Source organism: Populus trichocarpa, chromosome 6, assembly GCF_000002775.5.
Source record: "Populus trichocarpa isolate Nisqually-1 chromosome 6, P.trichocarpa_v4.1, whole genome shotgun sequence".
Classification (NCBI taxonomy): Eukaryota; Viridiplantae; Streptophyta; class Magnoliopsida; order Malpighiales; family Salicaceae; genus Populus; species Populus trichocarpa.
In genome coordinates, this window is record NC_037290.2 from 16,580,116 (window position 1) to 16,608,022 (window position 27,907).

Consider the following 27,907-nt stretch of genomic DNA (forward strand, 5'->3'; position numbering starts at 1 on the left):
AAATGGTAGTGTTTCTATATCTCCCAACCCCACATGGCCGCCAATAAATTTGCATCTCAAACACTTATATCTCTTTGGTTGCCTGCATTTTTTTTTTCAATTTTGAGCAAGGTCCTGTATAGAGAAGGTGCTGTCGAAACTTATAAATAGATAAATGCAATAAATTAAAAAACCATCAATCATAGATTGAGAATATAATTGAATATTCTTAATTATTTAGTTATATTATTTAGATGTTGAGGAATCATTTAGGGTCGAAACGGAGTGCTTTTGCATCTTCAAGTAGTAGTGCTCCTAATCTTGCGGTGTATTTAGGACCCGATCATGTAAAGACACCTGATACACATTCTAACGATGCAAGCTTGTCGACTACGAGTCACAAATCTAGCAATCCATTTGACAGAGACCCATATTCTGGCAAGTTAATAGCGGATTAAAAGTTAAATTTATGCATGTAAGAAAAACATTTTAATTCAAATATACAATTATATTAATGATTACATGTTTATATAATCAACCACTAATTAATTGATTTTCATATTCATAAATATGGAAGCTAAGTAAACGATAAGATCGATTATGAAATAATCGATGTAAGTTCTATTGTTTCAATAGAGCCAACGTAAAAGGCATCCTGAATGGATGCCCGTGGTTGAGGTTTGGTGGGGGAAGTTTAAGGTTAGTAAATATATAATTAATACTTGTTTTTATTAATAAAAGATGTTTTTAAATTTATAAACTAATTAGGGTGGCATGGCAAGTTTGGAAAAATCACAATGTAACTAGGTAAGTTTTAATATGTGAAGTTTAGATTTTTTTTATTAAATTGTAATTTTTTTTTGTTATATATATAGTTCTTTTATGAACTTTTGAACCAAGTTGCATGATTTGTGGTATGATGTGCACTCTTATGCTAGAAGATATACCGAGTTAGATGACTTTGAGAACTGGAAGAATTATAGACTTCCCCACATCACTAGGAGCAATTAGAAGAGATATCTAAAGTTATTCACGCTGGAGGGTTTTAGGAGGCGTTCACAGATTTAATCATCGAACAAAAACAAAGAGACTCACACGGTCCCATAAACAAGCATGCCAGTGAGTCGCTTCCTTTTACTAACCATGCAAAACGCCTAGTAAGTAAGCCTATTTTAATTTTGAGTATTTTTCTTAAAGTAATGGTTATTATTTGTGATAATGTTTAACTAGAGATTTATTTTGGAGGCTACACAACTTGGACACAAGCCAATTTCGATGGAGTTATACATGGAAACAGATATACAAAGGGAGGATACACATAATGAGGAGAAATAATTTGTGGACAACTGAGCTGAGGAGTTTATTATAAGTCACCTTTTAAACCTTTTATACATTGTTTGGACTAATATTTTTTTATTCATATCTTTGACTTGTTTATTTTGTTGTGTACGAACAATATAATGCCAACATGCGTGCCAAACATGGAGAGGACCCTTCAACCTATTTAGAATACGATTCAGAGTTGTGGTTCAAGGCTGGAGTAATCGGTGGACCCAATAGGAATCGGGTTTATAGTATCTCTATAGCTACAGCCTGAGATATGAGGTTAGGTGATAAGTACTTAAAAATGTATTTTTATTAAGGTTCTATATTATCATATTGCACTTAAAGTATTATTAAATTCTGTAACTTAAACATGTTTTATAATAACAAGTCTAATAATATAAGATATTTTTAATTTATAGTAAATGCTTGATTTTAAATTTAGGTTTGTAAAATATGCATATCTCACAATTTAGAGGACCGATTGATGTGTTTGATTATTGAAATTGAGTAGATAAAGAGAGGTCTAAACTTAGAGAATAAATTCTAGTTGGGTTGGTTCAATTCAAACTGGTACGTCATTTGGTTTTTGGGTTATAACTGAAGTTGTGGACATTGGAGTTAGGTGTGGTTTAACTTAATGGAAAGCTAAGATATATGCCTAAAACATTAATGAAGAGTTTAAGACTCAATACTGCCATTTTAAAGTTTAAATTTTAGCAATAAAAGAGAAATTTAAATTTGTCTATCAGCCCATAAACTATTTAGTGTTCATCCCATTCATTTTTGTTGGAAAGTTGAGACAAATACCTACAACTTTTATGAAGACTATATGTTCAAATTATGATTCTATTAATGATGTTTTGTCTAGCCACCAAATCAATAGTTCTAAATTTTAGCCAATAAACGAAGACATTTACCATACATTTAGACATCTTGGTTTTTATATCAAGATCTATGCTCTTGCTTTTTTTCTTTGTATTTTTGCAATGTCCAAGTTTTATTTCATGTTATATTCTCATTAATATTTTGTTTATGCTTATAATTTCCTTTATTATACTTAGTTAATTTATATAATAGCTATGTTCTTATCTCGTTTATTTATTTATTTTTCTTTTAAATCAAGTTTAGTTAAGCTTATTTTTTCCAAGGTGAAAAGGTTACACTAATGGTGTAATAATAAGTATAGTACAAACTCAACATGAACTTTAAAGTTTAAATTCAAGAAAGTTTGTTGTTAACATGTATTATAATTGTTATCTTAATCAATTTTAATACTCCGTTTGTTAAGTAGTTAGGCTATATTCCTGATGTACGATCATTGACACAACAAATACTTGATTCTTTTATAGTCTACTGTATGGATAACCGACACATATGCTAAGAAAGGATCTTGATTTATTGTTAACATAAGTTAGCTCCATGAATACATGACAATATTTACAAGTATTGATGTTACTCAAAAAAGGTAATTAATATGATCACGTTAATAAATTAAAACGAGCCATAAATAATAAATCATCCAATTGGAACCTTCTTTGTTTGTGATTTTCAGTTGAGTAATAGAAAGAGTTTGGACTACACTTATTTGACATACCATTAGTTGAGTAAAGAAACAGAGTTTGGACTACACTTATCCGATTGGACCATTCTTGTTTGTGATTTAACCTTGACAATTGTTTTATCTTTGTTAAATCTTTATATTAATATTACATCTTTTAGATTTCTTTAACTGTGTTTCTTTTATTTTTTGTGGTTTTGTATAATTAACTTATTTGTGGATCGATCTTGATCTTGCTGGGTTATTTAATACTCTAACACTCCTGCACTTGAAAAAAAAGCATCAATTATTTGATCGTATCATCAGGTTGTAGCGTCTCGACTATAAACACCCCACAATTCAGCGCAAGTCAACCATCATTAGTCGTTGAGGAGTTGGTTGAACAATGAATTGGTGCTGAAATGAAGGCAAAGTATGAAGAACAAAAAAGGTAGCAATGGGAGGAGATTATTGCATACATGTCCGGTCATTATCCTCCCTCTTATGGACTTCCCGAGATTTTCCTCCCCCCTCTACGTCTATTTGCAACCTCTTGTTAATTAATGTTTATAAGTATTTGTAATTTATTTTTACAGTTAAATTAATAATATTAAATGTATTATTCAAGTTAAATTAGTTGTTTAACTATTTAATATCAAATTGTTTTGATAGCATTAAAAACAATACTACACCATCGATAGAATCATTAACGGACATAAACTGTATTAGTTATTCTGTCGGTAAAATATGGTAATTTTTCTTGAATAATTACAGAAAATTACTAAATTTTTTTATATAGACCGACAGAATCACTGATAAAATATGGTTGTCAATAATTTTATTGGGTATCTATTAGAAAAATAAGATGTATTACTAACATGTTATCTATCAAAAGTCCATCAATAATATTTTATCTACTGATATACCAACAAAAACGGATCTTCGTATATTTTTATAATTGATAATAATATTTTGTCCATGATTTTATTGGGTATCTATTAGAAAAATGAAATTAATTACTCACATGTTATCTGTCAAAAGTCCACCAATAATATTTTACCACCACAAACTGATCATCACATATTTTTATCATCTATAATAATATTTTGTCGGCCAGTGATTAAATTAATAATTAAAATACAACGGATATGAAATCATCTACGTGATTCTATCTAATGACACGATTCCATCGGATTGCAAGTCAGAGAGAACATTAATTAACGTGTCCTATATGCAATAAATATATAAATACAAAGCGGTAAGACTCAATTATTAAATTCAATAGTCTAATGCCCTTGTACTGTGAGATGACTTGATTTGGTTGCTTTATTTCTTACAAATAAACACACAGTTTAAAACCATCTACATTTTTATTTGATGTTTGTGAATTCTTATTTTATGTATTGTAATAGATTGAGAATTATAAAATTAATTAATGATTATGATAATTGATTTCCTTGTGATTAAATATTATTAGGATATATTTTATTAGCTTTTTTGATTTTTTTTATTTGATAATAAATCCAAAACTCAATTTTATGTATCCAAATAATACAATATATCTAAGCTAACTTTTGGTGTCATAGCTACAAAAGTACTTAATGGGTCCATATATAATGAAAAATAATGGCTTTTTATAGTTTTTTTTATTACCGACATACTTAGTTTTTCTTACAAATATATTATAGAAAATGATAAACTAGCTTTTAACATGAATATTTAATTTTGTTTTTACTATAGAATATAATTTATATTATTATTTAATGTGTTTATTTAAGTGATTTTTAATTTAATTAGAGAATGAATTGGTAAGAATTGAACTCGTGATTATTTTGTTATCTAAATTATAATACTATTTTAAAAAGAATTATTTTAACCAAAAAATTTCAATACACATAAGTAAATATAACCTAACAATTAAATTAGAGTGATTGAAAAGAATGATGTTTTTCTTTTGATACGAATATTTGGAAGTGTGGTAGCGGTTACTTTTCAAATTACTTTTCATCTAAAAATATATTAAAATAATTTTTTTTATTTTTAAAAAATTATTTATAACATCAGCACATCAAAGCGATTTGAGAACATAAAAAAAAATTAAATCAAATTTTTTTTTTGAAATTTTGTGGAACGCGGTTTCCACCGCGTTCCTGAACGGTGTCTAAATGCATGTATTTAACAAGTATACTTGATTGAAAAATATATTTCGACTCAATTCTCCTCTCCTACTAGTCTTGGGGTGCTAGCTCGCGATCCTCTTTGCTTTTAAAGAAGGACTGTGGTATCAGTTAGAATCTACAAGTTAAAACCTAAAAAATATGCAAAATCTTGACTCAATTTTGTAATAAACCAGACATGGTAGCTTCTTGTGACTCTTCTTTGAGTCAAAAGTTTAAAAAACAAGTTAAATTAACTTGAAAAAGTCATACAAAAAATAACCATAAAATACTTAACAAGTAGAGTTTGATTTAATTCAAAAATTATTTCTGAACAAAATAACATGTTCATGACCGTTCTTGAAGGAAAAGCTAAAAAACAAATTAAATCAATTTAGAGAAAAAAAAGAGTAAAAGTGACCACGTGTTACTTTTTATTTAATTCAAAAGTCCAAGTGATTTCAGTACTTTTGCGGAAGAAAAGGCATTCCTTCAGCAGCCTTGTAATAATAATAATAATATAAAAAAAAAAAACATGAATTCCATGCATCCAAAGTTCCATGTGAAACGCACATCCATATCTACAATGTTTCCTTAGCAGTATAAAGTAAAATAACAGAAGGATCTGACATTGACTTCCATTTAATTGTTGTAAAAAAAAGAAAAGGAGAGCCATTTTATTTAGAGATTTTATTATCAAGTATTAATTATTTTACCAAAAAGTTTACAACTCCTTTAATTAGCTAAAGAATCAATCTAAACAATCTATATATAAAACCTGAAATTAAAGGAAAAACAATAAAAATCCTAAACTAACTAGGAAATTTAAGATTATTAAGCATAATATTTAATTTTATAAACTAAATAGAACAAAATAAAAATAACTAAGGAAAAATTATTTTACTTAAAACAGATTTTTGAATTATGAATTTAATTGTAAATGATGCAGGACAAATTTTTAAAAACTAAATATTTGATTTTATAATTTTATTTTTTCTATTGAGTTTAGGAATACCTGTATTAACTTTATAATTATTTCTTAAGGTTTTTGTTTGTCTTTAAGGATTAGTATTTAGACCTAGAACTAGTCTAAATAGGGTTGTTTGGTATATATTTTTAGCAGACATGGATGACTAATTAAAATTAAATGTTTTGGTTTCTCTCTATAGTTATGTATTTGCTTGATCTTTAAGGGTTTTGATGTATAATAATGTTTTGTTTTGTAATATCAAATTATAATCATTGAAAGTCGAAGAGGATGTATTCATAGTGAAGGACAGTTTTTTATAGAGGTAGTTCTTCTCGAAGAATGTTATGTTGGAAAATTTCGTTATGGATGAAGGTTTTCAAATTAGAAGATTCTACTCGAATAATGATATTTTAGATGTTTTCATGGACAATTTGAACTCGAAGATCAATTTCTTACAACTTAGAAAAACTTATACATTAGCAATTTTGGGAAATTAAATATTTTTTATAATTTATTTTTTTATTAAGTTTTGTGATCCATATATTAACTTTATAATTGTTTCCAATGATTTTTTTTTCTTTTTTAAAGATTAGGTTTTAGATCTAACACTAGTATAAATATGGTTATTTGACTTGTATTTTTAGCATACATAGATGATGACTAAAACTAAGTATTGTGGTGTCTTCTTATAGTTATGTCTTTTATCCGTTTCGAGGGTTTTGAATTGTCATATACCTCATGGGTCTTTAAGAGTTTTGACATGTAATAAGTCTAATTACCATTTGTTTCCGACTACATCAGCTGATATCATAACCTTATGATTCCTGAAGATTTTTGTTACGTGCTATTGAATCATCATGATTGAAAGTTGTAGAGGACTTGTTCATGATGGAAGATGGTTTTTGACGGGGGAGAATCTATTCGAAGAATGTTATGTTGGATGTTTTCATGATAGATGACTGTTTCCAATTAAGAAGGTTTTGTTCAAAGAGCGATATGCTGGACATTGTCATAGATAATATGAACTCGAGGACGATTTCCTTACAACCTAGAAAGATTGATGCAAGAGCAATTTTAGAAAATGAAATATTTTTTTTCTAATTTTTTTTTTTAAGTTTAGGAATCTCTACATTAACTATATAATTAGTTCCTAGGATTTTTTTTTTCCTTTTTAAGGATTATGATTTAGACCTAGGATTGGTATAAGCATGGTATTTCGGGTTGTATTTTTAGTAGACATGGATAAATAAAATTAAGTATTTTGATGTTTCCATAAAATTTATGTGTTTTTTTTTTTTTTTGTCTTTGAGGATTTTAACGTGTAATAAACTCTTTAGGTCTTTGAGACTTTTAACTTTTAAGAAACCTTATTATAATTCGCTTTTCGGCTGCGTTTGTAAATTATAATTCAAAAATTATTTTTCATAAATAACTTTTAAGAAAAATAAATTAAAACAATTGAAAATCTGAAATATGTTTGATGAAAATGTCACAAATCAACTTTTTTAAAGAATGAATATGGTGTAAGTGAGAATCCATAAGTTAAAAGTTATTAAATAAAAAATTTGACTCAATTTTGTAATAAATTTTTGATTTAAGTCAAAAGTTATTTCTATCAAAACATGCTTATGTTTTTTTCTTCGAGTCAAATGTTAACAAATATTTTAAATCAAATTGTAAATGTCATACAAAAGATAACCTAAAAACAATCAATGTGTAACTCAATGAGTAACCTTTGATTTAAGTCAAAATAATATTTCTAAATAAGCATGCTTATGGCTTTTCTTAAGAAAATTAAAAAAAAAAACTTAAATAAAATTGAAAATGTCATATAAAAAACAACTTTAAAAACTTAATTAAAAACTTTTAATATTTACTCAATAAACTAATTAAGGTGAAAATAAACACACTTAACATCTTACAATAAACTTTTATATCATAAATAAAAATGGATATAATTTTTTTTTCTCTTTTTTGTATAGATATAAAAAATTTAAATAAAGCATAGATTATTAGTTTGGATATAATATGAGAAAAGAACTCAATCAAGATATGCTCAAGTTGAAAACAAAAATAAAGTAAAAGTAAAACCAATAATAATAAAAAAAGAATAACTCACATTTGTGTTCTATTTGGTAAAAGAAAAAAAGAAAAAGAAAAAGTTTTAATTTTTTTTATCATTTAGAAAAAAGGTAAAGGTAAAAGTGATCGCAATTAATTAAAAAGCCTGACTATACCTACCAGCCATATAATGCATCCAGAATTCTCATGTGTTACACACATCCATGTCTACATTTTTTAAAAAGTAAAAAGTAGTCGAGGTATGCGCAAGCTGACCCGAATACCCACATTAAACTTAAAAAAAAAGTAAGTGAGCGTCTGGAATTGTACTTGTGTTTCCAAAAACTTTATTTATTTTTTGTTTTTTATTTGTTAAAAATTATTTTGTTTTATGTTTTGGATTGTTTTGATGTGTTAATTTTAAAATAATTTTTAAAAAATAAAAAAAATATCATTTTAATACATTTCAACACAAAAAAATATTTTAAAAAATAACCATAACAGATAACCCAATAATTCACTGTGACCCATTTTATATGGTGCAGCAGCATAGTTTGCAGTCAATCCCGAAAAAAGATAAACAAATGGCATAGTCTGTTCCCACATTAGACACTCACCAATAAAGGCCAATAATTATGGTGAAGTGACAAGAGACTTCCATGCGAAAAATTTTATGAAGAATTTTGAGTGATTAATAATATTATATTAGTTGCTCTTTATGTTAAAAGAAAAAAGAAAAAATATAAAAATAAGAGAAAAAATAAAATTTACAACCTGTCAAAAATTATAAAAATACCTCTATCTAAGTTTTTTCTTTTATTTTTGTTTTTTTAAATAAATGGTTGCAGTTAAGAAGGACACAACGATATTCAATTTAACTCGGGTTAACACATCAAATTTATAATCAGAGTCATGAGACGAGGATAATCTCATAAAAAACAGACCAAAATAAATCACGAAGTATAATTCTCAATCAACCCAATATCAAATGATGAAATTGAAAAAAACAAAGTCAATTAGAAAAAAAAACCTCGAGTCAACTTAGTTAACTCATCATACTCGCATTTTACATCATGAGTCTAAGATAACCTCATAAATATAATGTTTTATGGTAAAATAAAAAAAAAAACACATAGACTAGAAAAAAAAACAAATGAAGGAAAAACAAACACCATTCAAGTGAATAGAATAGTAAGGAGGGGTACAATACTTGAATCATAAGATGAGATAACCTCATAAAAAGTAAAGTAAAATAAATCACGAAACCTAATTCTCAATCAACTCAATATTGAAGGATGAAATTGAGAAAAAAAATAGAAAATAGGAAAAAAAACTCAAGTCAACCCAATGTTGAAGAATGAAATTGAGAAACAAATATCAATTAGGAAAAAGAAAAGAAAAACTCGAATCAACCAAGTTAACTCGTCAAACTCACAATTTGAATCATGAATTTAGGATAACCCCACAAAAAGTAAATTAAAAACAATTATGAAGCCCAATTCCAATAAACATAATATTGAAGGATAAAATTAAAATTGAAAAAAATAAACATAGATTAGAAAAAAATAAAAGGAAGGAAATAAAACACTATTCTAATTAATAGTATTATGTGTGGAAGGGTACAATAAAACTCTCTTTTCCTTTAGTTTTTTTTTAATTAATATTAATGAGCTTATAAACCATCAAAAACTCCTTTCTATTCTTTTTAATTAAAAAAACCAAAAATATCTATGATAATGAATGTTAGTAAGTTAGATTAAATTATGAATTAGATTCTCTAGTTTGGAGAAACAAATTAATTAATTTGTCTTTTATTTAGAATTTTGATCAGTTTAGACCACCTTTAATTTAATATTGATTTATTTTAAAAATTGTTCATTTCTCGTTAACCTTTTCATAATATATATTTATGTTTTTTTTCATTTTTTCGAACAAAAAAATTGAATAATTTGGAAAACTACGTGAAATGAACAAAAAATAATAGTTAATTAGTTTTTGAAGCAGGAGGGATTAATTAATTTATTTCTCAAAACTAGAGAGATTAATTTATAATTTATTTTTAATATAAATTATTGTTTAAGTGAGATAATTTTTTAGTTGAAATAGTTATGATATAAAAGGTTTCTATCTCTACTATATATATATATATTAATTAAATTAAGAATTTCAGAGTAAAGTAACGCAGGTTTATAAAAGTTTCAAATTCAAGGAAATTATAATACAAGATAGCTCTTATAATTTACGGCCAACTGGAAAAGGAGGTAAAATAAACTTTTTCCTTGGTTTTATCTTTTCCTCTCACCACGACTCTTACAAGTTGCCATTGTGCTAGGGTCGCATGAAGGGGTTATAGCAAAGCAGATATGAATCAAGACGAAGAAAGGTTGTCATGGTGGTTGCTCATTGGCTAATAGTGGTCGATGTTGGAGGAGGAAAGTGAAGCACGGTTGTCGTGCTTGTGAATGACAAGAAGGAAAAGAGGAGAAGGGAAGAAGAAGAAGAGGGGAGGAAGAGGGGATGCTTAGCATCACTGGTAGTTATCCGTAGTGGAGAGAGAATGAAAAATAGCTAAAAATTTGAAATTATAAAAAGAAGTAAAAATACCTTAAAAATATAGAAAACTTCTAAAATGACTAACATTTGGGGAAAAATAATGATTTTTTTTTTTTATGAAAAATGCATTTTTTGTTAATTTTTGAAATTTTATTAGAATATTTAGAAAAAAATAATTGGGATTCAAAATTAAGCTAGAACCTTGCACATTAAATTAATATATTAATACAAAATATCTAATAAAGTATAAATTATTAATGTTCACACATGTTATAGGTGAAACCAAGTTTATCTAGGTTCAAATCCTTGTTCTATCATATAGTTGTTTTATATTTTATTAACTTAGAAGGATATTTTCATCGATTCATATTAAAATTATTTAATTTCTATTTACATGAACATCAATTTTAACTAAAATAATTAGAAGGTTATTTTTTGATAGAAAGGTAATAAGGTGTAAAGGATTGCACTTACAACTATGTTTGTTGGCAAAAGGTAAAGGATTCTTTGAATGCAATATATTTTGTTTTGTAACTATGGACAATTTTTTCATATAAAGAAATACGTTTTACAATTTGTGTGGCCACTAAAAATTATTAGGAAATAGAAAGAAAATTAATTTGAAGAAGAAGAAAAAGTAAAAGAAGGAAAAATATTATTTTTTATTTGTTTCAAGGAAAGCAAGGGAAATCAAGTTTTACTTTTTCTAATACATTCATGTAAAGAGAAAAAAAAATAATTTTTAGAATATTATTGTAAATATCAAAATGATTGGTATTGATTAGCAAGTTCACTTATTTTAGAGTGAGATCTATTTTTCTTGTTGAACATGTCAATACTAACTTCACCAATGTAATTCAATGGTGAGAACTATGCCTATTGGAAAGTGAAGATGAAAGCTTTCCTCAAATCACAAGACAAGAACTTAGTTTAATATGGATGGACCAAGCCTGAAACGTCTTTTAGTGATTGGACTAAAGATGAATACAATGATTGTAATTGGAATAATAAAGGCTTGAATTTAAAAGAATCTCCATGTATGAGATAGCCAAGGAAGTTTGTTATATTCTTGAAGTTACTCACGAGGGAACCAGGACAGTAAAAAAATTTCAAATTACATGTCGCGACCTGATTCCCGGGTCCCTGTCTGGCAATGCAAACATAACACCTCAAGGTGCCCTGCATACGCTAAACCTCGGAACTTACATATTTGATATCATAAAAATCATAAAATGATACAGTATAAAACAAAATATCCAAAACTCAGGAATTCAATAAATAAATTAAAATTGAACTCTTTCATAAATAATCCAAAATGAATTCAAAACATAATTAAAATCATTATATGCAATATCTATGAATAACAAATAAAAAATAAACTAGAGGCATCGAGGAACAAATGAGGCATACCAACTTAAGAAGCAGGAAGAACATAGCCAAAAGATTCTGCTACCAAAATTGAACTAAAGACCTGAAAAATATGAATGGAGGGGTGAGTCCAAACACTCAGTGAGAGGTAATAACTATAATACATGCTAATATACATTTTAAGATAAGCGAATTCAGTTACATAAATCAAGTACCGAACAAAACAGGTATATCAAAGGTATCATATTATATAATGTATAAAAAAAGTATGCATGTCAGAATTACCTATCATATTACTAACATCCTACTCATTAACTAGGGAACACACACACACACACACACACACACACATAATTGTGGAATCCACACAGTACTGACACCCTACTCGCTTGCTAGGAAACATAATACCTTTTACACATAGGCTACCAACTCTCTATTAGAATGGAGTAACTAGCTACCCTTTGTAAGTCTGAAGTTTCTAACAATGGTCTAAATAGGGTAACAAGAATCATGAGCTCAAATGAACAAATAAAATGGATATAAAATCCATGGTTTATCATCAAGATTCACAATGTAAGCATGGTCAAATTTGAATGAATATAAAGGATACATGGACCATGTTCAAATCAAACAAACATATGGTGGGTATTTAAGAAGAAAACAAAATAACAATAACAATAACAATAACTAGTCAGACTTATATAATGAACAATAACAATAATACTCATTATTTCACACCAACACACACACACACACACACACACACATAATGTATAATAGAAATAATTTCACTCACCCGAAAAATAGAGAAAAAAGATAAACGAATGCAAAACCATAGATTATTGAGGCTCGCTAGGAGAAACATCAGCAAAACTTATAACGGATATGGAAAACACTAAAAAACAACTCAAAGCAACATAACACAAAAGATTAAAACCATAAACTTAGAGACCAAATTGTAATAATAAAGTCGAACTGAATTCACTTGATCGATTCCGAACATAACTCAAACTGATCGAACCTAGCAGACCTGATTAACTGTCATTACAGGGTTAATCAGCTATAACATGTGAATCGGTCGACTGGTTGGTCAAGATTTCCAGAATCCTGACCTGCTAACCAAAAATCTGCAGAACCTAAAAGTAATAGACATTCTATTCTTCAATAAACTCATATTCCAGACATCAACCCAATTCATTTAACTAACACCCTAATACATAGATTAAATCCCTTAAATCATCCATATATCAAATCAATATATATTAAACATCTTAAAACCCTAAAACACTTCCTTAATTCATGAACAATCAAATCCCCAATCAAAAACTAAAAAGAAGGTAGTCATAATACTTACTTACTTCCCCAACCCTTCTTAAAATCCAAAAGCTTAAGTTTAAAGTGAGTTGAATCCCTTGGTATTTTGAGAGAGAAGTCACGGTAAGAGAAGGAAAAAAAAAAACCTCTGGTCACATACCTTTATATATATATAGGTTTGGTTTGGTTTTTGGGCTGACTTGGGCTTAGGCTTGTGTTTGGTCTAAGAATTTGGGTCTTACATTACAAATGTTAACCTTAAGATTTAAAGAGATAAGAATGTTGAAAGATGAATCTGTTAATGAGTTTTATGTAAAAATTAAAGATATTATAAATTTCAAATTCAATCTAAGAGAAAAAATAGAGCAGTTGTAAATTGTAAGGAAGATTCTAAGATCCCTACCTGAAAGATTTCGACCAAAGAAAAGCCATAAAAGAAAGGAAGGATTTGAACACTATATGTGTAGAAGAATTCGTAGATTCCTTATAAACTTATGAATCTACATTGCCTCATAAAAAAAAGGTAAGTCCATTGCATTTAAATCTATTAAGAAATAATATGATTATTCCTTTGATGATGATTTTAATAGTGAAGATATTGCTCTCACAGCTACGAAATTCAGAAAATTAAGTTTAAGAAAAAGAACAATGGTAATGATTAAAAAACAATTTCCAAAAGAAATGAGTTAGAAAATGGAAGTAAATGTAAAATTAAATCTAAGAAAAGAGTTAAGTGTTTTGAACAATTGAACAATTTTATAATTGAACAATTGCAAGTATTATCAAACAAGTATAATAATTTTACTATTAAGTGGGAAAAAATATTGATGTTGTTGACAAGTTGCTAATGAATATGCAACAAGATATTATACAGGTTAATTATATACTTGTTTAACTCGACTTGGATGTCGAACAAGTGCATTAGTTTGTTGTTGGTGAAGATGAGAACTAGGATTAGTGTCAAACCAAGAGGGGACAACGATGCATGCAAGGGATGCAAATGACAAGCAAAAGGAGAAAACAAGTAGCCAACCAGCCAACTGTCATAATTGTTTTTGCTTTACTAGAATTTTGCTGATTTTTAATTATAAGTAATGAATATTAAATATTCTGGTCTGTAATAATTATGATATTGTTTTTTGTAGAATAAGAACCTCTATGTTGAATATTTGATGCACTTTGAACTTGATATATATAATTGTATAACAATATCTTATATATGATAGTTTTTTAATATATTATGAATTGTTATGATACAATATGTTGCATATAGTATTTTTTAAATATGTTATTAACTGTTTACATGAAATATATTAAGATCGATTAATTAGGATGATGTTGCATAAATATTATTATATTAATTTTTCTCATGCTACTTGTTTCAAAATTCTCAAAGTAAATGACTTATTAATATCCTTCTCCTTACTTTTCTTCCACTTACTTTCTCTTAGTACATTCACGCTATTACTAATTATTTATATATATCCGTATTAATATACACCTAAAATAATTACTTGAGAGCAAATCTTTTGCTTAACCAACACAACTTCCAATCATTTTTCCAATGAATACACTTTTTTAAAATGATTTTTTCAATTGAGAATGGATCTTTCACATTATTAACTTCAAGGTTGGAGCATGTGTATTTATAATGTATTTTTTAATTAAAAATATATTTAAATGATTATTTTTTAGATTTTTTTTAATTTTTTATTGAAAAATATTAATTTAATATTTTTTAAATAAAAATTAATTTAAAAAATATTTCAAACTACAAAATCAACACGCTTTGACTACGTGAGGTTTCTTTAGTTAGGACCTTCAAATGAGAAAAAAGCCACGTAGAAAATGAATTTAGCTTTAGGGCATTATAGCAAAATAACTTTTGTCTGGTTTGAAACAGTTGGTCATTCTTGGTGTAATTTTGATGTTCTTGGATTATATGATGATTAACTCTTGAGCAAGCATTTCACACATTCGGGATGGAGTAACAATAAAATATTGTAAATCATCCTAAGATTCAAACGTTGAACAATTCAACAACATGAGGAACAAAAAATTATGTACAAGTTGGAGTGAAACCTCCAAGATTGCATGGCAAAATTATACACTATGTGTTGTTATCTTCAAATATCAAAAGCAACGCGTAAGTGAGAATGAAGCACTTGATGAATCGACACATAAAAATATTATTTTCATAAAAGATAATACTCTGCACGTTAGAAACAAAGCAGCAGGTACTATGGTGTTAAAAAAATAACACAAGTTGGAAGAAAATGAAAAAGGAAAAATACACGTTGCCAACTATTAAGTATTGTATAAAGTTTCAAGCTGACGCCCCAGACCTCTATATATAGCCCTGGTTCGTTCCTTTCCAAAGCACCATCCCTAGAACTCACTTCTTCCTTCTTTCTATCTTGTTTTCGACTGCAAAGCTCTTCCCTTTCTATCTTGTTTTGCTTACTTTTCAATGGCCGGTGGGCTTAAGGCATTGTGGGCGTTGTCTGTGGTGTTGCTGGTGTCAAACTGGCAACACTGGACTTATGGAAAGGCCACGCCTCAAGTTCCTTGCTACTTCGTCTTTGGAGACTCCTTGTTTGACAATGGAAACAATAACTACCTTACAACACCTGTTAAAGTTAATTATCTGCCTTATGGAGTAGACTTTCCTTTGGGGGCTACAGGAAGGTGTAGCAATGGCCTCAACATAGCCGACACCATTGGTCTGCATGCAGTTTGCTCTCCTCTCTTATAATACAACATAACACTTTCGTTTTGCTTTACTTAACGGGAAATAATTATTCTCCTTAGGAAGTTATTATATTAAATTTAGAAATCGGGCCAAGTCTGCTACTGATACTTTTGTTGCTGAGATTTACAATTTTTATAACGTAAAAAATCACTTACTGATACCAATTTTACTAGCTAAGGCTATGCTATATATATATAATACGCGCACGCATGAGCTTGTAGCTCAATCAGTATCCATTTTTCCCTTCTCCTAAGAGCTTTTGGGTTCAAATTTCTTTATATTCATAAAATGGGTATATAATCATAATGCTATTGAACTAACTTGTATTGTTTTGTTTCAGCTGAACAACTAGGTTTCGACAGTTTCATCACGGACTTCGGTGTCGGAGGTTTCACTAATTTCCTAGACGGTGTCAATTACGGATCTAGTGGAGCTGGCATTCTTGATGAAACGGGATATCTTTCGGTGATTATTAATGATCATACACATGCCTCTATTGAAAGCTCTTGTTGATTAAAAAAACTATTAGAATTGTTTTGTATGTTTTGGAGAAGTTGTGTTTATTTGTGGGAAATAGAAAACTAAATAAAACATATTTTCTAATTGAAAATATAATATTTTTTTTCTCTAGAAAATGCTGGTTTTCTATTTCTTTCTATAGAAAAATGAAAAATATCGAAAAAGGTTATTTCCCAAATCATAATACATATAGAATAAGAGCTCGTTTGGTTCACCAGATTTTTTATGTTCGTTACTTCTATTATTTTTTTTTCAATATAAGCCAAACAAGCTCTTATTTTCTCATAAAATAGTCTTTCTAGTTGTGTCTTAATTTCTATCATTGCCACTCCTCTCTCTATAATCAATTTTAGTTCTAGTAATTTTGGTCAACTTATTTCTTTCAATTAAAAAAAATAAAATTACTTACATAGTTGAGCATATGAAGTTTGGAATCATGTGTGTCCTTTGGCAACACTAACTATATATATATGTGTGTGTGTGTGTTTCTTTTTGTGCACGCCAGAGAGATCTGTTTACCATGAATATTCAGTTATATAATCACAAGATAACTGTTTCACGCATTGCCAAACAACTGGGAGGCGATGACGTTGCTAAGAAGTACCTGAGCAAATGCATATATGTTTCTGATATGGGCCATAACGACTACCTCAACAACTATTTCTTGGATACCTACAACAGCAGCGAGATATACAGTCCTGATGAATATGCGCAACATCTCATTAAGAATTACAAAACTCAACTGGAGGTGTCTCTTTTAAGACAATAACTAATTAATGTCTGATCTGATTAGAAACTAACTAGGAGCCCCTCTTAATCCCGTTTTCCTTCCTGCCAGGATCTGTATTCTACAGGAGCGAGAAAGATAGCCGTGTTTGGTCTTATTCGGGTAGGATGTATGCCGTCCAACATACAACAATATCCTAATGAACTAGATGACAGTTCATGTGCGTACAAGCTCAACGATGATGTTAAGATTTTCAACAGTCTGCTTCAAACAATGCTCGAAGAGCTTAATGAAAAGCATAAAGATGCTGTATTCACCTACATAAACTCTTACGATATTGATTCTGACGTAACAAATGCAGGTACTAATAAATTTCTCTTTCTTTCCCTCTATTTTTTTCTTCGTTTTCTTCTCTGGATTCGGAAGAATGGTTAGTTAATTAGTCCTTCGTTACTAATATTACTTTTGCTTCAATATTGCAGGTTTCAAACATACCCGTGAGAGCTGTTGCCAGGTGCTACAATCTGGTGCCGTCCCATGCCAATCCCTTTCCATCCCATGTGCCAACAGGAGTGAGTATGTGTACTGGGACGGGGCCCATTTTACTGAAGCTAAAGCTTGGGCCTTCGGAAAAAGAGCATTTAAACGGCAGTTACCTAAGGATGCACACCCATATGATATCAGTGAGCTAGTTAAGCTAGAGCTTCATGATAATGATGTTAACAATGTCAACCTTGCTCAGCTCTAATGTAGGAGATGAATGTCCAATAAGCAGTACTAGGTGTGATTAATGAAGGACTGTTGTGATTGTGAGGGTAATGGAAAAACATGTGTTTCCATTATCTTGCATGATAATAAAAGTTGAGTGAATAAAAATATCAAACACATGACAGACCACTAGGCTGTCATGTTTCTGTTCAAAGACTCTCATCTCTTTGGCAACTTACATCGTATTGAAAATTGCATTTATGCCTTCCGAAAGATTTCATAATTTTATCATGAACAGAATCAATCAATGTCTTCATAATTAAGCCTGGTAGCCCGAAGATTATTACATCATATATATCCATTTGATGTCAGTCTCAGCTGGTGATGAAATATTATCCTCACAATATCGACCATGGTACGTACTCACCTCTAATGGAAGAGATGCGGCAATAAATTAAAATAAGGTGATTGTAAGAATGGTGGAAAAAATTTAGTATTTTATTCCAAATATAAAAAAAAGAGTATAATAGGTCATTAATTGAATTAGAATTTATTTATGAATTAAAATAAGATATAAAAGATTTTAATCTTCGAAGTTTGCCATAGCTACCTTGTGGGCTATCCTCATGCACTGCCATCTCAAGCCTCATTGCCAAAGCAAGATCCCGTACGTGTTCCCTCATTTTGTAAGATCCCTCCTGCACTGCCATAACCTTGTGCATTAATTACTTGTCTTGGAGCATTTATTTCCTCGCGCACTGATTGCCCTTTTTTTTTATTTTATTTTTTATTTTAATATATTTTAGAATGAAAAACATTTTCAAAATCAATCGTTACTATATTTATAAACCCCATTTAATTCTCTAATTAATTTGATGCTGATTTTATAAATCAAAACATTAACTTCTAGTATTTTAATGGATTTGCTAACCTGTCACTGATTCTTGAAAACCCTCCACGCATACTTTTATTCTCTTAATCACTTAAAAAGAAAAGCTGCTCTTTAAGCCCCCACACCTCCAACCCCTTTCTACATGGCATTTATGCATGCAATACCGCAAGCATCCCATTTTTTTTATATTCTATGATTAGAGGCAGGGCCAGATCCAGGCTTAAGAGGGTGGGTCAACAGACACCACTTGAAAGACAAACAAATGAATAGAGTAATATTTTATTAGAATTTTATTGTCGTTATAGGTTTCCTAATTTGACACCACTGAAATTAATACAAAGTGTAATTAAGCCTATAAAATGAATTTCCTCTCTAATGTGTCTTCTCTTTTTTGAAGCATCAGTAAAATGCGCATACTAATTATTAAAAAAAAACATTTTTATTCCATCAAATGAAAATTTCTCAAAAAGTTTATTGTAAAATTCATTTTTTCCCCTAAAACCTGGTGTAAAATTTTCTTAGAAAATTCTTAGTTATATGTTGCCTTCCTATGTATCTCATTTTTCCCTCTTATTTCGAATATTTTTCTCCTAAGTTTACTATTTTCTTGCTAATACAATTTCAGTATCAAAATTGTATATTCTTTCATAACATTTACCTTGTCATATTTTTATATATGATTAAGCAGAACACCATCTATTTTAATTAGAAACGAATTGTATATTTTAAGTATTATTTATTTATTTATCTATTGTATTCTACTTTAATATATAACATTAACAATAAAATTATCATTCAGTATTTTCAAAATATGAGGCCCTCCATGGACAACTATTTCAAACATTTCACTGATGTTTTTTTAATTCATTTCATTTTGCATATATTTAATAATTTAATGTAAAGTACTTTGAGATTTTTTTTTTCAATTGGTGGTTATAAATTCACCTCACTCATAAAAATTTATGAATCTACCATTTAATTGTTAAGGACATATTGATGAATTATAGGTAAAATTATAAAATTTAGTTGTCACCTAGTTTTATAATAATTAGAAAACCCTAGCTAATTTTTTAGAGATTCTAGATAAATGATTGTTTACGTAATATAAAAGATAACAATTATTTTATACATCCTATCTAATATAAACTACATTGTTGCTTATTTTTTTAAAAAAATATTTATTGTATTTAGGAATTGTCTAAACTAACATGTTTTTATTTTAAAATTAAACTAAAAGAATGATTTTGAATTTAATCCTAAAAATGACTTGATCTGCACTTGATAAAAAACAGGTGTTGGACCTGTGGTGATAGTGAGTTATTGATAGGCATGAGCTCATTTCAAATTATATTGATTGAAATTGATGGGCTTAAAAGCCAACACTTATTCCCAATGGGTTTATTTGGGATCACGTTGATCAAATCCAAACGTACTCACAACATCAACAAAAATATTTCAACACAAAAACAAGTAACAAATATAAATATTTTTTCAATTCAAGTATCTGATAGTCAACATTAAATGATATGAGTTGGAAGTGGGTCATCTGATCCAAGGTTGAGATCTTGGAATAAATGAATACACCACCATAAACACAAACAAACATGAAAAAGATAAAATATGTACTTGTCAATTCAAATATTCGATAGTCAACATCTAAAGATATAAGCTGAGAACAAATCATCTAATCTTAGTTTGAGTTCTCAAAATAAATGATAATTTATACACAACAACAAACACTTAAACATCGAAATGACAAAAACATGTATTTACCAATTCAAATATCCAATAATCAACATTTAAGGAGAGGATCCAATAATGGGTCATTTTATTTTGGGTTGAGTTCTCGAAATAGATGGCAGTTAATTCATCATAACAAATACAAACAAACATTATAACAATAAAAATGTTTTTCGTTAGTTCAAATACTTGATAATCAATATCCAATGATAGGAGTCGATCAAGATTCATCTAATCCTAGGTTGAATTGTTGAAGTAAATGACAACAAGTACACAACACAACTTGAAAACAAACGTAAGATGTAAAACATAAAATTGATTGAAAATCTATATTTTAGCATAAACATCGCAACAAATAAACAAATATACACGCTGTCGCACCCTCCCGAGAGCTCGACGTCGCGGCGACACTTTCTCCGTAGCGAGGATTTGATATTGGGGTCTTTCTGTTGTGAAAAAGGGAGTCGCCACCTAGTATTATGGTCACTAGGAAACCTAACTGGTCTTTCAGAGATTCTAAGGCAAGGGACTGGTTGCGTAAAGGGAAGGTTTTAGCACCCCTAGTACGCCCTACCTAAGGTAAGCTGCTTGGTGTTTGATTTGCCTTATAATTGTTATGGTGTTAATGTTCTCTAATCCCATCAGTTTCCTAGGATAAGTCTGCTCTGATGAACAAAATCTATGGTGCTTTAAAACCTATTTTTTGTCTCGTAAACCGTGGAGTAAAAAAATTGAAATGTCCTCGATTATAATCAAGGCTTCTTTCAAGGATTTGTGCGGATTTATTATTCCTAGAAAATTATTTTGGATATTTACCACTCCGGGTTTCTTTATCCAAATATTAACAGTGAATAATAACAAATTATTCCCAATAATATTTTGGATATTCGTCCTTTAAGGATTTCTTTATCCAAACATTAGAGGTGAATAATAGATGAATTCCCCCAAAATAAGATTTTTATATTTTTTGGAATATTGGCCAATACCCTTTGGAGTTTTACAAACATGTTGTAAAATCCAGAAATGCAAGAAAAATGATTTTTGTTGTGTTTAAGAAATCCATGCGAAAACACATTTTCAAAACTTCAAATATTTGTTTTTTATAAAAAAAACGTAAAAACAATGTTAGGGTATTGGCCGTATGCAGGAAAACAAAACATTTTTGCATTTTATATTTTTTTTTGATGTCCCGACGAAAACCGGGTATTTTCATACCGGACTTGTATCTTTACCATATAAAAAATACAAGCAGATATTGATAAACAATGCATCAACAAACTTTCAGAAAATCACATATTTAAATAATTCTTTAAAAGAAAATTTTCTGAACGGGCCAGACCCGACCCAAAAGGAAAATGAGCCGAAATCAGCCCAAAAATAAAATGGGCCTACTTTCTACAGGGCTGGACTCAGCCCAGCCCAAACCACATGACTGGTTACTGTTCACTGTACAGTACAGTACCGGGTAATTATTATTCTCACATTAACAAAGCAAACTGCATGCAAAAGACCACGTTACTGTTCAAGTGAATTAAATTTCACTTGAACAGTGCAAACACAAAGCAAAAAATTACACAGTGCGGGAGGTTACAGTTCAATCCAAGCTGGCGGGTTACTGTTCAAGTGAATTAATTCACTTGAACATGCAAATACAAAGAAAACAAATGCACGCAAAGGGTGAAGAGAACACCTGGAGACGAAGAAGCTGTCTGCGTTCGTCTGTTTCAAATCTTTTCCTCCTGTCCTGTATTGGCGTCTGTTTTCCTGTTTTTGCTTTCCTCTACGTCTGTCACTTTCTGCTCTTTCTTCTTCCCTGTTCTGCAGATGTTATATGTAAAAAAAAATGAAAGCAAAGACCGAAAGAGATGATGAGCTGGTGCGGTTGGTGGTGTTGCTGCGACTGCTCTTCCTCCTCTCTGGTGTTGTTGGGCTGCCTTTCCTCCTCGTCTGTGCAGTTGCTGGTGCAGTTGGTGGTGTTGCCATTTTCGTCTACTGGCTTCTTGTTTCCTCCTCTTTCTATCTGCCTTCGGGTTCCTCTGGTGCTGGTGCTTGCTGAAGATGGAGGTCGGGAAGGATATCCTGCTGTCATGTTACTGCTGCTGTTTGCTGCTTCAGGAGGAAGGATCCGGCTATTGTGCTGTTCTTGCTTATTGCTGCTCAAAGTGGCTGAGGAATTGCAACTGGTGATGACCGCGCCCCTGCTGGTTCATGCTCCCAGTGCAGAGCAGAACACAGCTACTGCTGGCGACGGGGAAAAGATATAGACGCTTGGGATCAGCTGCTGGTGCAGAGACGAGACTGGTTGCCATCCTGGATTGCTGCTGCGGCTAGTACCCACTCCTGGTGATTGAGGGGCTGCTAGTCAGCGATGGCTGCTGGAGCTGAAGACGACGCCGTTGTTGAGGCTGGAGATGGCTGCGTACTGGTGCGGGACTCAGAGAAGAGCTGTCTGTTTGGAATGTGAAGCAAAACTCCTGACGCTGCTTGTGGCTCACGATTTTGGCTGGTCTTAAGAGAAGCTGCTGGATCGTGGGGGAGAATCTGGTGGTGTTGGGAGGAAGCCGACAATGCCTCACGGTGGTCAGGAAGGTGGCGGTGTGCTTCCAAACGGTGGAGGGAGAGAGCAGAGAGACAGGTTACCGTTCTCCTCTTCCCCTCTGTTTTCCTCCTTTTACTGCCATTTTCTTTCATTCAAAACTTTCCCCCTCTTTTAGTTTTCCAGCCCTCTCTCCCCTTTTCAAAAAAAACTCTCCCCCCCTAAATTAATTGTGAGCGGTATTCATAGGCACAAGTGGAGCGGGGCAGCAACGTGCGCATGGGGAGCAGGGGACACCAAGCCAGGGCAGCGTGCACTGCTCCCACGCCTGCGCTGCTCCCCACTCCTGAAGGTCTCGGACAGCGGCATGCACATGGGAGGAACGTTGTCTACACTATTTTGGTTTTTTTCTTTTTATTTTTTTATTTTTGTGGGGATCAAAAAATGGGTTACAACACACGCATTAGATTTCCACACCGTGACCAAACCATTATACCTCGGATAAACCGGTTGCAACCAATCCTCCTAACCCTAATACAAAGTATTGATTCCAACCTTATGTCACCTTAAAAATAAATCCCTAGTGGCATTATACGCCTAAGTTACCACCCATCGGTGGAGACCATAACACTTCAAATATTTCATCACAAATGTCTAAAAAAACCATAACATTTTTAAAAACTAATCAAAATCAAATATTTCATCATAGTATTCATAAAAATCAATAACATGTTAAAAATTATTTAAAATAAACAATACAATACATTTGAAATTCAAAAAGACCTTAGAGAGCAGCTAGGGTTAACCGGAAGTTGCTGGAACAGTGAGTAGTAGTGTTGACAAACCGGGTAGTGTTGGCACATAATCCATATCGTACCCTCCTTGCGGAGGCTTGACGTTGCGGCGATATTTTTTGGGCGATTTTTTGGAATGGTTTTTGGTTGGTTTAGGAAGTTGCCACCTACCATTATGATTACTAAGAATCGTAACTGGTCTTTCAAAGATTCTAGGTAAAGAACTTGTTATGTAAATGGAAGGTATTAACATCCATAGTGCGTCTTACCTAAGGTAAACTGCATGTTTTTTCTTTTTGTTTGTTATGGTCTGATGATATTCCTATAAGCCTACTATGGCGAAATTGTTACTATGAACATACTCTGGTTTTCTAGATTAAGAACTTGGTCTAAAATGGTGAAATGGCATCAATTATCATTGAGGTTTTGACACGATCAAAGAGTTGATGTCTTCTCCCAAGTGCAGGAGTGTCGAAGTAATAAATAACCGGGCAAGACCGGGATCGAACCACAGGGAGGTGAACTATATAAATTATAAATGATGATGATGATGATGATGATTTAAAAAGGACTTTGAGATGTGAAGACTAACAATGTTAAAAACAGTTGTCAAGTTTAGAGGATCCACTAATGGTATTTCAAATAAATATAATATAAACTCTTTTTATTACTCAACTAGAAACCACACATAAAGGAGGTTCCAATCGGATGATTTATCGTTATTAGCTCATTATAAATTATTAACATGGTCATATTAATCATCTTATTTACAATATACTTGTAAATATTGTCAGGTATTCATGATGCTAACTTATGTTAACAACAAATCAAGTTCCTCGCATAACAACGATGTCGGCCGAAAACTATGAAGGATCAAGCATTTGATGTACCAAGTGTTATACAACACAAATCTAGATTAACATCTTAATAACAATCTTTCTTGAATGTAAACATTAAAGTCCATGTTGAGTTTATATTATTATACATATTCTAACACCATTAGAGAAACCTTTTGACCTTGACATAATTAACTTAACTAAACATAATAAAGAAGAAGAACATAAATAAACTAGATAAGAACATAGTTATGATGAAAAGCATAAACAAGAGATTAATGAAAGCAAAACTTAAGCATTACAAAAATATAAAGAAAAAAAGCAAGAACATGATCTTGATCTAAAAACCAAGATGACTAAATACATGGCAAATGCCTCCTTTTATAGGCTAAAATTTGGAACTATTGATTGGTTGAAAAACTATTTAGTTGGTGGCCAACCATTGACTTGTTGGCTGGTTTTTGACATTGTTGGCTGGTTATTATATTGTTGGCTAGCCAAAACATCATTGTTAACATCAGAATTCGAGCCCATTATATTCATGAAAGATGTGGGCAATTGTCTCAGCTTTCCATACATATAAACTAGACCTAAATCCAAGGTTTATAACTCCAGTTATGATCCAAAAACCGAATGGTGTTCCAGTTGGAATTGAACCAGCATCTCTTCTCCTAACCCTTTCATTATCTTCTCAGTTTCAATAGTTAATCACATCAATCAATCATTTGAGTTGTGGGATAAACCTGCATTTAAAATAAGCATTTACCATAAATTAAAGATATCTTATATTATCAAACTTATTATTATAAATCATGCTTTAGTTAGGGAATTTAATGAAACTTTAAGTGCAATATGATGATATAAAGCCTTAATGAGAATGCACTTTTAAGTACAAATCACACCCCCCCAACCAGCTTATTACTAGTCCCTAGTAATCAAAGCATTAAAATAGAAAAATAATTTGCAAGATCTATAAAGTAAGGCATTCATCGTTCAACTTCCATTAATCTATCCAAATAAACAAACTCTCATTAAATTTATATATCTGCTTCATACTGTCGAAACAAGATATTAATAAACCTTTTTTTTATATGCTTAATGTATGAAAACATAGATGATGAGGCTTTTATTGGAAGAAAACAATATTTTGTTCTAATGTTTTTCTAAGATTAACCTCCTTGAGTTGGGATTATTATCTTTTTTTTTTGGTATATATACATATAACTTAAAACAAAATGCATCCTTAACCCATATAGCGAGCTTTAGGCTAATGACTCCCAGACCAGTTGGCCTTAGGGCATCAGGTGTTGAGACACCCCTACGAGCTTAGTAACTCGGGTTGCAAATACTGATATGTAGATAGTGCAATGTTTGATTCCCTTAAGCTTTCTCCTCAACCCATATAACAAGCACTAGGCCAATAGCTTCTAAATCAATTGACTTTAGGGTACTAGGTGTTAAAACACCCATTCGAGCTTAATTGCTTAAGTCAAAGAGGCTACGAAACCAAACTTATCTACTTTTTTATTTATTCAATTTGTTATTTTTTTTTTTGGGAAATTATATACTATCTCTTTCCCTTAGTTGTTACCTTTAACAAAAGAACATAAATAATGTAATAATCCAATGTGCAACCCACAGTCATATGTTAAAGTGTGTGTGTGTGAAAATGAAGGTTTAAGAATACTTGTTAAATGAGTATATGAGCAGAATCAAGTGATAACAATGCGAGAGTTTGTAAACCTGAATATTTCAAGAAGTATTCTGATAGACCTTGTTAAGAATGTTTACTAAGATGCATCTCAAGAGTCACTAAAGTTCCTCCTTTACTCTGCCATCCTAGTAACAACAGTTTTGCAAATGGTTTTAATAATAGAAAACACAGTTAGTTAATTTTTTTTGGTCAACTACTACCCTCTCCCCCCAACCAAAACGAGACATTGTCCTCAATGTTCTAAGGTAGAAAGATAGAGTATAGAAGACATCACCTGAAACAACGACTACTGACAAACCTGAAACACACTTAAACAAATATAAGAAACAACAAAACATAAATATTATGCTATTAATAAAACCAAAAGACACAATTTTTCATAAACTAAGGCTCAAATCCAATCTAAGCTTTTTACGACGTTCCGTGATTGACCAATTGAGTCAACTCATGGAGGGATTAATTATAGGGATGAAAGATTGTAGTTGGTCAATTAATTGTTCAGCTGTAGCAGCAGAGATTATGATTTGTCGTGCAGAAGATGTTAGAAATTTATGTTCCACAGCTTGATCAAGAAAAGACAATAAATTATCATAAAAATCATTAACATTTAACAAACCTATAGGTTTATGGTGAATGTGCAGTTAGGCCCAAGAGGAAATATGAAAGATCTCTTTCAATGTGCCCAAACCACCTGGTAAGGCAATGAAGGCGTCAGCATGGTTAAACATTGTAGTCATTCGATCAGACATTGTGGAGACCTGTAGTTCCTCTCCAATTGTTTTTCCAATGATGTCCCCTTCGGCTAAAGCTTTGGGGACGACCCCCAAAACTTGACTGCCTCCTAAAAATACAGCTATTGAAACACCCCCCATTAACCCAAGGTTGTCTCCCCCATACACTAAATGAATCTTTCTCTCAGCTAGTACTCAACCAAGATGATTTGCTGATTCTAAAAATTATTTTTCTTTCCCAGGACTTGATCCACCAAAAACACAAATATTTTTTATTTTAAGAGTCGAGGTAACCTCCATTTGTGACACTTTTCTATTATTGGTGGCTGTACGGGTTGAGTAGAAATGAGGTGAAGGAAAAGAAGATTTATAGATGAGAAATTGAAAGTGCAATCATACTACCTATAGGTAGGCCAGTTGGGCTCGCTCTTTTTTTTTTCCTTTTTTTTAAAAAACAAGTGTATGTACAGGTAGTTGTGATTATGGCTCACATCTTCCCTTGGTTTTACGTCCAAGAACGGCTTAAACGCCCTCTATGGGTCAGGGATAGGCTTCTCATCCAGTTTTCTTAAAAACTAACAAACATGGTCTTTTTAGTCAGATTCCCAAGACTAAGTCGATCATGTTCTTTATGAAAATAAGGTTATAAATCATGAATTGCACGATGCTCATCTCCACTATGATGAGACTTAAA

At 30.8% G+C, this 27,907-nt stretch overlaps 1 protein-coding gene across 3 annotated transcripts in view; it reads left to right on the plus strand.

The window, feature by feature from the left end:
- Positions 1-18,186, plus strand: part of LOC18100486 (GDSL esterase/lipase At5g45670) — a 36,271-nt gene extending 18,085 nt beyond the window's left edge. The window contains exons 1-5 of one of the 3 annotated variants that reach the window (XM_006381730.3): positions 15,632-15,987; positions 16,357-16,481; positions 17,041-17,283; positions 17,374-17,623; positions 17,745-18,186. In XM_006381730.3, coding sequence (XP_006381792.2) covers positions 15,735-15,987; positions 16,357-16,481; positions 17,041-17,283; positions 17,374-17,623; positions 17,745-18,010 — 1,137 coding nt within the window. In that variant the 5' untranslated portion in view covers positions 15,632-15,734 and the 3' untranslated portion in view covers positions 18,011-18,186. Of the gene's footprint in view, positions 1-15,631; positions 15,988-16,356; positions 16,482-17,040; positions 17,284-17,373; positions 17,624-17,744 lie in introns of those variants that run through there. The other 2 variants (XM_052453729.1, XM_052453728.1) reach the window with 2 other exon arrangements.
- Positions 18,187-27,907: the final 9,721 nt, after the last annotated feature.